Below are 14,214 nucleotides of genomic sequence, written 5' to 3' on the forward strand. Positions count from 1 at the left end.
AAACAAGATAAGATAAGATAAGATAAGATTTCGTTCGGATTTTTAACCCCGGAGGGTTAGCCACCCAGGATAACCCAAGAAAGTCAGTGCGTCATCGAGGACTGTCTAACTTATTTCCATTGGGGTCCTTAATCTTGTCCCCCAGGATGCGACTCACACCAGTCGACTAACACCCAGGTACCTATTTGCTGCTAGGTGAACAGGACAACAGGTGTAAGGAAACGTGTCGAAATGTTTCCACCCGCCGGGAATCGAACCCGGGCCCTCCGTGTGTGAAGCGAGAGCTTTAGCCACCAGTAGGGGAGTTAGTAGATGGAGAGCTGGAGGTATTGGGTAGCTGGCAGGAATATTTTGAGGAACTTTTAAATGTTGATGAAGAAAATGATATAATCCATAGTATTAAGTAGTCTGTAAGCAAATAATGTTAAGTTGGCCCATAATGCCTAGGCATAATAGAGGCTCTCTTTGCATTGCAACCCATTATTGTAAATACAAAATCTCAATGTACTGTTTGCAAAGACATAAAACAAATAAATAAATAAAAGGAGGCAGTAATTTCATGCACTGGTCAGGGAGGTATAACATCTTTTAGGAGTGAAGAAGAGAAGGATGTGAGTGTGGGGGAGGTGCATGAGGCATTATGTAGAATGAAAGGGGGTAAAGCAGCTGGATCTGTCCGGAACATGAGAGAAATGTTAAAAGCAAGGAAGGGGAGAGGGGGTATAGTGTTAGAGTAGTTGGTATTATTGTCTAATAAATGAATGGAAGAGGGAAAGGTACCTAGGGATTGGCAGAGAGCGTGTATAGTTCCTTTATATGAAGGAAAGGGGGGAAAAGAGACTGTAAAATATATAGGGGAATAAGTTTACTGAGGTAAAGTGTATGGTAGGGTTATTACTAAAATAATTAGAGGTAAGACAGAGAGCAGGATTGCAGATGAACAAGGAGGCTTAGAATGGGTAGGGGATGTGTAGATCAAGTGTTTACACTGAAGCATATATGTGAACAGTATTTAAAGGTAGGGAAGTTTTCAATGCATTTATGAATTTAGAAAAGGCTTATGATAGAGTGGATAGGGAGCAATGTGGCAGATGTTACAAGTATATGGAATAGGTAGTAAGTTACTAAATGCTGTGAAGAGTTTTTATTAGGATAGTGAGGCTCAGGTTAGGGTGTGCTGGAGAGAGGGAGATTACTTTCCAGTAATAACAGGGATGTATAATGTCACCATGGTTGTTTAACATATTTATAGATAGAGTTGTAAAAGAAGTAAATACTAGGGTGCTGGAGAGAGGGGTGGGATTCAATTATGAGGAATCAAATACAAAATGGGAACTGACACAGTTACTTTATGCTGGTGAAACTGTGCTTTTGGGAGATTCTAAAAAAAAGTTGCAGAGGTTAGTGGACGAGTTTGAGAGGGTGTGTAAAAGCAAAAAGTTGAAAATGAATATAGATAAAAGTAAGGTGATGAGGGTATCAAACGATTTAGATAAAGAAAAAAACAGATATCACATTGGAGGGAGTATGGAAGAAGCGAATGTGTTCAAATATTTGGGAATTGACTTGTCAGCGGATGGGTTGATGAAGGATGAGGTTAACCATAGAATTGATGAAGGAAAGAAGGTGAGGGGTGCGTTGAGATATCTGTGGAGACAAAAAACATTATCATGGAGGCAAAGAAGGGAATGTACAAGAGTGTAGTGGTACCAACACTCTTATATGGGTGTGAAGCTTGGGTGGTAAATGCTGCAGCGAGGAGGCGGTGGAGGCAGTGGAGATGTCGTGTCTAAGGGCAATGTGTGGTTACCTGGAGTTTACCTGGAGAGGGTTTCGGGGGTCAACGCCCCTGCAGCCCGGTCTGAGATCAGGCCTCATGGTGGATCAGGGTCTGATCAACCAGGCTGTTACGGTGTAAATATTATGCAGAGAATTCGTAGTGTGAAAATAAGGAGGAGGTGTGGAGTTACTAAAAGTATTAGTCAGAGGAGTGAAGAGTTGTTGAGGTGGTTTGGTCATTTAGAGAGAATGGAACAAAGATTGATATGGAGAGCGTATAAATCCGTAGGGGAAGGAAGGCGGGGTAGGGGTCGTCCTCGAAAAGGTTGGAGGGAGGGGGTAAAGGAGGTTTTGGGAGCGAGGGGCTTGGACTTCCAGCAAGCATGAGGGAGCTTGTTAGATAGAAGTGAATGGAGACAAATCGTTTTTGGGGCCTGACGAGCTGTTGGAGTATGACAAGGGTAATAGGTTATGAAAGGATTCAGGGAAACCTGTTAGCCGGACTTGAGTCCTGGAAATGGGATTTGGGATATTGGCAGTTTGGAGGGACATCTGTCTGAGCACCTCTGCAAAGACAGTCATTATGTATGAGTGATGGTGAAAGTGTTGAATGATGAAAGTTTTTTCTTTCTTTTTGGGTTACCCTGCCTCGGTGGGAAACGGCCGACGTGTTAAATACATATATATATATATATATATATATATATATATATATATATATATATATATATATATATATATATATATATATATATATATAAACATTTTCAGTGATGCAGTGATGCCAGACATAACTCACCTTGAGGTATATGCATAATAGCTACAGTGATGCCAGACAAAACGTCTCCTAGCAGGGATGATCGGAAGTCGTATGAAGGCAGCCAAGAGAGGATTGGAACCCTCGCAGTAATTGCTGACTTTAAACATCTTCCAGAGCACGCACATGATTTCTTTGAATTTATTTGAAGACTCTCAAAAAGTCCTGTAAATATAAAGCACAAAATATAATTATCCAGAGGAATTTTAAGATTTTCTTGTACTGAAATTTATTCTGAAAACCTATGCAGAAACATTTAGCATTCCAGGAAGGAAAAATATCGAACTGGTGAACAACTGCATACTGTACGAGGCTGAAAATTTTCATAACTGACGTATTAATTCCATCCTGTTTGATAAAGTATGTCAGGGCAATCTAGTTAGTTGAAAGTTAAGACACATGTGCAACATCTGGATATCTTTATTGTAGACGTTTCGCCATCCAGTGGCTTTATCATTACAGATTCTAGGACATAATAGGAAGACAGTAGAACTATATACAAAAGATGAGGTAATCAGTCCCTCGGCCTTGTATATAGTTCTACTGTCTTCCTATTATGTCCTAGAATCTGTATTGATAAAGCCACTGGATGGCGAAACGTCTACAATAAAGATATCCAGATGTTGCACATGTGTCTTAACTTTCATATTGTCGGTATTTTATACCTTTCTTGCACAATCTAGTTAGTTTTCTGTCTCCTTATGTAACAGTTACCATGTAATTTTTTATTACGGGAATGCGATCACTGGCTTCACAGGTGCGAGAAATTGTCGCTCCACAAGGCAGCAAACGTTAAACAAAATCCTTCACTGTATAAGTCACTGGATTTATAAGAGATACAGCTGCTGGCACAACCAGGTTTTTTGAGGATACGTGACACAAAACAGTATTGAAGGTGATGATATCATAAGAACATAAGAAAGGAGGATCACTGCAGCAAGCCTGTTAGCCCATACTAGGCAGGTCCTTTACAATCCATCCCACTAACAAAACATCTGCCCAACCCAATTTTCAATGTGAAATTAAGACACATGTGCAACATCTGGGTATCTTTATTGTAGACGTTTCGCCATCCAGTGGCTTTATCAATACAAATTCTAGGACATAACTTGAAGACAGTAGAACTATGTATACAGAAGATGAAGTAATCAGTCCCTCAACATGTACATAACCTTCACGGCTACGACAACTACTACTACAACTAACCCATCTCTTTAGGAAGGACCTACTTCCACTGGGGAATCCCGCCTACCAATGACTATGCCCTCGTCTGCTGCACCTGACGTTACTATATAAGCGCCAGGCTCCTTTCTTCTGCTTCAGAATCTCCACGACTATGGTGCTCTTCGCACCTACTTCTAGGTTGAGGGACTGATTGCCTCATCTTCTGTACATAGTTCTACTGTCTTCAAGTTATGTCCTAGAATTTGTATTGATAAAGCCACTGGATAGCGAAACGTCTACAATAAAGATACCCAGATGTTGCACTTGTGTCTTAATTTCATCTTGTCGGTATTATATACCATTCTTACACAATTTTCAATGCTACCCAAAAAATAATCTCTGATAACTCTATCCACTCATTTGCAAATCCCACTCAAATCCTACCCCTCCCACTCATGTACTTATCCAACCTAAATTTGAAACTACCCAAAGTCCCAGCCTCAATAACCCAACTAGGTAGACTGTTCCACTTATCAACTACCCTATTTCCAAACCAATACTTTCCTATGTCCTTTCTAAATCTAAACTTATCTAATTTAAATCCATTACTGCGGGTTCTCTCTTGTAAAGACATCCTCAAGACCTTATTAATATCCCCTTTATTAATACCCATCTTCCACTTATACACTTCGATCATGTCTCCCCTCGTTCTTCGTCTAACAAGTGAATGTAATTTAAGAGTCTTCAATCTTTCTTCATAAGGAATATTTCTAATGCTATGTATTAATTTAGTCATTCTACGCTGAATGTTTTCTAACGAATTTATATCGATTCTGTAATATGGAGACCAGAACTGAGCTGCATAATCTAGGTGAGGCCTTACTAATGATGTATAAAGCTGCAGTATGACCTCTGGACTTCTGTTGCTTACACTTCTTGATATAAATCCCAATAATCTATTTGCCTTATTACGTACGCTTAGGCATTGCTGTCTTGGTTTAAGGTTGCTGCTCACCATAACCCCCAAGTCCTTTTCGCAATCTGTATGGCTAAGTTCTACATTATTTAATTTATAAGTGCTAGGGTTATGGACACTCCCGAGCTTCAGAACCTTGCATTTATCTACATTGAACTGCATGTGCCACTTTTCTGACCAAGAGTAGAGTTTGTCTAAATCCTCCTGAAGTTCCCTGATATCTACGTTTGAATCAATTATCCTACCTATCTTTGTGTCATCGGCGAATTTGCTCATATCACTAGTAATACCCTCATCAAGGTCATTGATATATATTATAAACAACAACGGGCCTAAGACTGATCCCTGTGGTACACCACTTGTTACAAACCCCCACTCGGATTGAACCCCATTTAAGCATACTCTCTGCTTCCTATTAGTGAGCCATGACTCGATCCGTGACAGCACTTTTCCCCAATGCCATGAGCTGCCATTTCTTTTAACAGTCTCTGGTGCGGTACTCTATCAAAAGCCTTACTAAAATCTAAATAAACAATATCGTATTCTTTATCATGATCAACGGCCTCAAAAGATTTACTGAAGAAGGTTAATAAATTAGTTAGGCAGGAACGGCACCTCGTGAATCCATGCTGAGTATCATTAATCAAGCTGTGCTTATCGAGATGGCTTCTTATATTATCAGCTATAATTGACTCTAGTAATTTGCCTACAATTGAGGTCAGGCTTACTGGGCGGTAATTTGACGGTAACGACTTGTCCCCTGTTTTAAAAATAGGAATTACATTAGCCATCTTCCACATATCAGACACTACACCTGTTTGAAGAGATAAATTAAAAATATTAGTCAATGGTTCACAAAGTTCCATTTTACACTCTTTAAGAACCCTTGAGAGAAGTTCATCAGGACCCGGGGATTTATTTTGCTTTAACCGGTCTATTTGTTTGATAACCAATTCAGTAGTGACTGATATTGCATAATTTATCATCATCAGGCCCATGTATTTCCCATTTCTATCTACGAAGCAACATTTTTCTCATCCTGTGAGTAAACTTCTGCCGTAATGACAAAGTCAACCCAAATAGTTTAAATTCGAATTGAAATTCAAATTTTGATTTCCTTGCAAGTTTACAATGTGTAACTGACATGTTATAAGGAGTCTGTTTCCATGCATAGTTTAAAATGCTAAATTACAATATTGATTTGCAAGTGCAAAGAAAACCCCTATCATGCCGAGGCTTCTCGGGCAGACTGAACCTGAAACATTAAAGCCCCTTTGAGGCGGGGTAGATGGCAGACCAGAGGCCTAGCTTCTCCCTACGAGCCCCGTGAGGGCGGGGAATGTGGCTAGGCCCTGGGGACACTTGGTCCCAAAGAAGAGGAGGTACTGTACCTCCTCCCATGGGAGACTTAAGTCTCGAGACACTCCCCAGATAGGGAGCCAAGGCCGGGTCACCACTACTTGGAAAAGACCCGGGCCGGGAGAATACCGGCGAATAAAAAAAAAAAAAAAAAAAAAAAATTAAAGACTATACTAAATACTAGATATGTCACAGTTGGTTCGACTTGAACATTATTTTTTTTATATATCAACAGAGATAGTTACAGTATTATATTTTAGCACTTGGCAAACTTAATATTAACTTTAGATTAGTAAGGCATTAACAGATAATTATGTGGACATTTGATGAATTATAGTCAGTACAATAAGAATATAAGAATATAAGAAGGACCACTGCAACAGGCCTACTGGCCTATGCGAGGCAGGTCCAATTCTCCCACCGGCTTAAGCCAATGCCTTGACCTAGTGAGGTCAGACACGTCACTTAAGGGAAGAGCACGGCGTCCGGCCTAGTAGCACAAGCTAGTCAGGTCCAACTCACACCCACCCACACCCACTCATAATTAAAGGTTTAAAGTTAGTTTATAAAAATTACGTTATTACAAACAATGGTACAATTTGAATTATTTTATAATGTGGAAATATTACAATGGAACAATTTAATAGCAATGAATTCCAGATCTTAGGGCCCTTATGTGCACAGCATTTTTACATAGGGAGAGATGGACACGAGGGATGTCGAGGAGTGATTTGTCTTGTATTATGGCTGTGTGTTCTGTTGTAGTTATTAAGGAGGAGTTTGAGAGGAGGGTTTATATTTGAGTATAGTGTTCTGTGTATGTAGTAAGCACAATAACTAGTGTAGATGTTTTGTATATGAAGCAAGTTAAGACTCTTGAAAAGCAGCGGAGTATACTGTCTAGTGCTGGAGCAGGTAATCAATCGGACTGCAGCATTTTCTTGGGTTATTAAAGGTCTGAAGTGATTTGCTGCGTTTGAGCCCCATACACAAATACCATAGGTGAGGTAAGGGTAATTGAGAGTGTGGTACAGAACAAGAAGAGCTGATTGGGGTATATAGTACCGTATCTTTGAAAGGATGAACTAGCGGCGATATTAGTTCAGTTATTAGTAGTTTTAAAATATTTTCTTTACATACATACATTTAAAAGATAGCTGCAAATTTTTACGCAATGCAAGGAAACTTAATAAATACATTACCTAGCTTGTGTGGTGGAGTGTAGACGTACTGTAACACTGTAGCAGGGATACTTTCCCTAGCTTGTGTGGTGGAGTGTAGTGGTACTGTAACACTGTAGCAGGGATACATTACCTAGCTTGTGTGGTGGAGTGTAGTGGTACTGTAACACTGTAGCAGGGATACATTACCTAGCTTGTGTGGTGGAGTGTAGTGGTACTGTAACACTGTAGCAGGGATACATTACCTAGCTTGTGTGGTGGAGTGTAGTGGTACTGTAACACTGTACCAGGGATACTTTACCTAGCTTGTGTGGTGGAGTGTAGTGGTACTGTAACACTGTAGCAGGGATACATTACCTAGCTTGTGTGGTGGAGTGTAGTGGTACTGTAACACTGTAGCAGGGATACATTACCTAGCTTGTGTGGTGGAGTGTAGTGGTACTGTAACACTGTACCAGGGATACTTTACCTAGCTTGTGTGGTGGAGTGTAGTGGTACTGTAACACTGTAGCAGGGATACAGTACCTAGCTTGTGTGGTGGAGTGTAGTGGTACTGTAACACTGTACCAGGGATACTTTACCTAGCTTGTGTGGTGGAGTGTAGTGGTACTGTAACACTGTAGCAGGGATACAGTACCTAGCTTGTGTGGTGGAGTGTAGTGGTACTGTAACACTGTAGCAGGGATACATTACCTAGCTTGTGTGGTGGAGTGTAGTGGTACTGTAACACTGTAGCAGGGATACAGTACCTAGCTTGTGTGGTGAGTGTAGTGGTACTGTAACACTGTAGCAGGGATACAGTACCTAGCTTGTGTGGTGGAGTGTAGTGGTACTGTAACACTGTAGCAGGGATACATTACCTAGCTTGTGTGGTGGAGTGTAGTGGTACTGTAACACTGTAGCAGGGATACATTACCTAGCTTGTGTGGTGGAGTGTAGTGGTACTGTAACACTGTACCAGGGATACTTTACCTAGCTTGTGTGGTGGAGTGTAGTGGTACTGTAACACTGTACCAGGGATACTTTACCTAGCTTGTGTGGTGGAGTGTAGTGGTACTGTAACACTGTGGCAGGGATACATTACCTAGCTTGTGTGGTGGAGTGTAGTGGTACTGTAACACTGTGGCAGGGATACATTACCTAGCTTGTGTGGTGGAGTGTAGTGGTACTGTAACACTGTAGCAGGGATACATTACCTAGCTTGTGTGGTGGAGTGTAGTGGTACTGTAACACTGTAGCAGGGATACTTTACCTAGCTTGTGTGGTGGAGTGTAGTGGTACTGTAACACTGTAGCAGGGATACATTACCTAGCTTGTGTGGTGGAGTGTAGAGGTACTGTAACACTGTGGCAGGGATACATTACCTAGCTTGTGTGGTGGAGTGTAGTGGTACTTGGAGGCACGCTGGGTGATGTTGAGTGTTGGTCTCACAACACACATTTCACACCCTCCACCTTGACTCTTATTGTGTCCCATACTGACACTCTAGTGCCAAACCTTAGCGATGGCACTAGTGTCACACCTCCCAATCTTACTGAAAAAAAATGAATTTGTTCGTTAGATATTTACAATAATAAATAAATAAATAAATAAATAAATAAATAATATAAATATATATATATATATATATATATATATATATATATATATATATATATATATATATATATATATATATATATATATATATATATATATATATATAATGTGTGTGTGATGAATGGTTTGAAAAACCGACAAGTTGAAGATTGAGACACTTATGCAGCATATGGGAATCTTTATTCAGGAAACGTTTCGCCACACAGTGGCTTCATCAGTCCAATACAAAGAGGAAGGCGTAAGGAGAGGAGGAGTATGAGGTAATCAGTCCCTCAGGTAATCAGTCCTCTCCTTACGCCTTCCTCTTTGTATTGGACTGATGAAGCCACTGTCTGGCGAAACGTTTCCTGAATAAAGATTCCCATATGCTGCATAAGTGTCTCAATCTTCATATATATATATATATATATATATAAACATATATATATATATACATATATATATACATATATATATATATATATATATATATATATATATATATATATATATATATATATATATATATATATATATATATATATATATATATATATATATATAGAATATATGGAGGTACCACCTCTAGAACTGTCGAAGGGACCCTCATCCTCAGAGAAAAGAATAAACTTGCTTCAGGGAAAACTCAAGGTTCTCCCTGAAGCTGTTTGAGAATTTTCTCCTGCCATCCCCTATATTTCAAGTATGTTTTATTTAAAGACAAAATACATTGGCCAAACATTCACAAAAATACAACAGAAAGTAAAACAACATAGGTAACTCTAGAGCTACATCTCCAATACTTCGTCCAGCTCCCCTGTGGTGGGCCGCGTGCCCAGAATGCTGCAGGCATTTCCTCTCTGGATTGCGACACTGAGTCTCTGAAAGAGGAAGCTGGTCGCCCTGTGGTCCTTGGTTTCTATGATGAGCTTTTCACCCAGCTCTTTGAGGAACTCTATGCTTATGGGAGATTCTAAAGAAAAATTGCAGAGGTTAGTGGATGAGTTTTGGAGTGTGTGTAAAGGTAGAAAGTTGAAAGTGAACATAGAAAAGAGTAAGGTGATGAGGGTATCAAATGATTTAGATAAAGAAAAATTGGATATCAAATTGGGGAGGAGGAGTATGGAAGAAGTGAATGTTTTCAGATACTTGGGAGTTGACGTGTCGGCGGATGGATTTATGAAGGATGAGGTTAATCATAGAATTGATGAGGGAAAAAAGGTGAGTGGTGCGTTGAGGTATATGTGGAGGCAAAAAACGTTATCTATGGAGGCAAAGAAGGGAATGTATGAATGTATAGTAGTACCAACACTCTTATATGGGTGTGAAGCTTGGGTGGTAAATGCAGCAGCGAGGAGACGGTTGGAGGCAGTGGAGATGTCCTGTTTAAGGGCAATGTGTGGTGTAAATATTACTCAGAAAATTCGGAGTGTGAAAATTAGGAGAAGGTGTGGAGTTAATAAAAGTATTACTCAGAGGGCTGAAGAGGGGTTGTTTAGGTGGTTTGCTCATTTAGAGAGAATGGATCAAAGTAGAATGACATGTAGAGCATATAAATCTGTAGGGAAAGGAAGGCGGGCTAGGGGTCGTCCTCGAAAAGGTTGGAAGGAAGGGGTAATGGAGGTTTTGTGGGCGAGGGGCTTGAACTTCCAGCAGGCGTGCATGAGCGTGTTCGATAGGAATGAATGGAGACGAATGGTATTTGGGGCCTGACGATCTGTTGGAGTGTGAGCAGGGTAATATTTAGTGAAGGGATTCAGGGAAACCGGTTATTTTCGTCTAGACAGACTTGAGTCCTGGAAATGGGAATTACAATGCCTGCACTCTAAAGGAGGGGTTCGGGATATTGGCAGTTTGGAGAGATATGTTGTGTATCTTTATACGCATATGCTTCTAAACTGTTGTATTCTGAGCACCTCTGCAAAAAACAGTGATTATGTGTGAGTGAGGTGAAAGTGTTGAAAGATGATGAAAGTATTTTCTTTTTGGTGATTTTCTTTCTTTTTGGGTCACCCTGCCCCAGTGGGAGACGGCCGACTTGTTATATATATATATATATATATATATATATATATATATATATATATATATATATATATATATATATATATATATATATATATATATATATATATATATATATATATATATATATATGCAAAACAACCACTGTGAAAGAATAGAGAAATTCCAAGCGCTTTCGTGACTACACACATTATCAAGGAACTATGAAAGTAAAGCATCCAAGGAAGGTATATAAGGGGTCTGGCCAACACCTCACTATCAGATCCCACAACAGTTAAACACCTGATGCTCGCCGGCCCAACTGGATAGGTCCTTCGCACAACCCACCAACAAACTATTCTACCCAAGAAATAAGAAAATTTAAAAAATTATTATTTGTCCAGTGTATTATTAAATTCTTCCCAAATTCCATTAATTATAAAGGGATCCAATTTATATAAACCAAAGGAAATATTCATATTATTGTCAAAACTGCTTTTTATGAAACAAGATTCAATTATATTCCTGTCGACCATGGACTTGCTTTATACTACTTTCTCAACTTTTTGAAAATCAATTGGATGGTTAAAATCTCTTACATAAATAAATAGAGCATTGGAATCTTGTCCAGTTCTAATGCTATATTTATGTTGTTTTAATCTTAGTTCGAGATTTTTACCAGTTTGACCGTAATAAACTTTTTCGCAAATTTTACAAGGAATCTTATAGACACATCCATCAGCATTTTGGGGAGAATTCTTTATCAAAAGTTTTTTTTTACTGTATCAAGATTCTTGAATACAACTTTAATATTAAAAGTCTTAAGAAGAGAAGGCATATCAACCAAATTTTCATGGTAAGGGAGAACCAACATATTTTTAGTTGATAAATTAGACACATGTGCAACCAAGAGTTGCACATGTGTCTAATTTATCAACATGTCGGTTCTCTGAACCATTCATCTATATTTTTAGTTGAATAAGGCTGGTTGTCCCTTTTTGGATTGTAAAAAGTATTTCTAGCATCTTTAAAAGATTTATCAATTACATTTCTTGGGTATTTTAAATCATTACCTATTTCATAAATTTTGGATATTTCCTCATCTATGAACTCAGGACTACAAATTCGTAAAGCTCACAAAAACATTGATGAGAAAACAGACAGTTTAACTCTATCTTGATGCGAAGAATAATAGTGAACATAGGAACAGTTATTTGTAGGTTTTCTGTAAATTTTAAGTTTGAATTCATTATTACCCTTAATAATTAAAACATCTAGAAAAGGCAATGAGTTATTTTCTTCAAACTCAACAGTAAAGTTTATAGAATGGGCTAAGCTATTTAATTTGCCAAGGAAATGGTGTATATCTACATTTTTGGGCATAAGACACAAAATATCATCAACATATCTGAACCATTTAGCTCTATTAGGGAGGATTGTGTTAGGCAACCTTGTTTCAAAAAATTCCATGTATAGGTTACTAAGAACAGGTGAAAGAAGATTTCCCATTGCCATACCAAACTTCTGAGTGTAAAACTTATCATTAAATACAAATTTTGCATCAACAATGCAAAGTTTAATAAGTTTAATGATAGTAGGAACTGGCAATGGTAAATCATAGTTAACGAGTTCTTCAGATAAGAAACTTAATAAATCATCAACAGGAACTTTCGTAAACAAGGAAGTAACATCAAAACTAACCATGTTAAAATCATTTAAGTCAGTCAAGGAGCTTAATTTATCAACCAAGTCTATGTTGTTTTTAACATTAAAGTTAGAAATTTTGCCAACAATAGGGCTCAAAATATCAACAAGCCATTTGGATAATTTATATGAAACTGACTATGGAGCTAATAATTGGTCTGACTGGATTCCCTGGTTTGTGTGTTTTTATTTTTTTATTTTTATTTTTTTTTTATTTTTTATTTTTTATTAGTTTTGATGTTACTTCCTTGTTTACGAAAGTTCCTGTTGGTGATTTATTAAGTTTCTTATCTGAAGAACTCGTTAACTATGATTTACCATTGCCACAGTAAAAAAACTTTTGATAAAGAATTACCCCCAAAATGCTGATGGATGTGTCTATAAGATTCCTTGTAAAATTTGCGATAAAGTTTATTACGGTCAAACTGGTAAAAATCTCGAACTAAGATTAAAACAACATAAATGTAGCATTAGAACTGGACAAGATTCCAATGCTCTATTTATTCATGTAAGAGATTTTAACCATCCAATTGATTTTCAAAAAGTTGAGAAAGTAGTATCAAGCAAGTCCATGGTCGACAGGAATATAATTGAATCTTGTTTCATAAAAAGCAGTTTTGACAATAATATGAATATTTCCTTTGGTTTATGTAAATTAGATCCATTTATAATTAATAGAATTTGGGAAGAATTTAATAATACACTGGATAAATAATAATTTTTAAAATTTTCTTATTTCTTGGGTAGAATAATTTGTTGGTGGGTTGTGCGAAGGACCTGTCCAGTTTGGCCGGCGAGCATCAGGTGTTTAACTGTTCTGGGATCTGATAGTGAGGTGTTGGCCAGACCGCTTATATACCTTCCTTGGATGCTTTACTTTCGTAGTTCCTTGATAATGTGAGTAGTCACGAAAGCGCTTGGAATTTCTCTATTCTTTCACAGTGGTTGTTTTGCATATTCTGAAATCACCTGTTTACTGTGATCTTATTGCGTATATATATATATATATATATATATATATATATATATATATATATATATATATATATATATATATATATATATATATATATATATATATATATATATATATATATATATATATATATATATATATATATATATATATATATATATATATATATATATATATATATATATATATATATTAACATATATAGTGAAAGAGTTGAAATAAAGCAACAGTAAAATATGGAAAGTCTGTTTTTATGACCTTATTTAGTGTAAACGCAACACGAAAAAAAAAAATCTTGGCAGCTTACAGTAACAGGACAACCTGAGTAGCCACGAAAAAAAGGTAATAAATTAAATATATTTCAGAGCAAGTGAACTACGGAATCAACGTCACTTGGTCCAGGTTTATACCTTCATCTACATAACCCTATAAGCTCTCTAGAATTCTTAAATCCAAAAAATTCCGTGCCTTTGCATTCATAAAACTCAATGATTGGTCGAGGGTCTCTGAATAATTTCTGATAGGCAGAGTATTACGTCGGTCCAAGATGTCTTAAATTTAGTTTTTAAACTCCCTAAAACATTTCCTGTATACTTAAACCTACAATTGGAAGAAATGAATAAAGTAGTTATGTATTATACGCTACTGCTGTATTATACGCTACTGTATTATACAC

The 14,214-nt window shown here is 37.5% G+C and overlaps 1 protein-coding gene across 3 annotated transcripts in view; it reads right to left on the minus strand.

Annotated features, from left to right (window-relative positions):
* The window catches only part of LOC128684289 (prestin), a 101,387-nt gene that overhangs the window by 48,083 nt on the left and 39,090 nt on the right, over positions 1-14,214 (minus strand). For all 3 annotated transcript variants that reach the window (XM_070089147.1, XM_070089142.1, XM_070089143.1), the window contains 2 exons: positions 8,641-8,810; positions 2,579-2,761 (listed from right to left, as the gene is read on the minus strand). In XM_070089147.1, the coding sequence (XP_069945248.1) occupies positions 2,579-2,761; positions 8,641-8,752 (295 nt within the window). In that variant the 5' untranslated portion in view covers positions 8,753-8,810. The remainder of the gene's footprint in view (positions 1-2,578; positions 2,762-8,640; positions 8,811-14,214) is intronic.

This window comes from Cherax quadricarinatus, chromosome 2 (genome assembly GCF_038502225.1).
Source record: "Cherax quadricarinatus isolate ZL_2023a chromosome 2, ASM3850222v1, whole genome shotgun sequence".
Lineage (NCBI taxonomy): Eukaryota > Metazoa > Arthropoda > Malacostraca > Decapoda > Parastacidae > Cherax > Cherax quadricarinatus.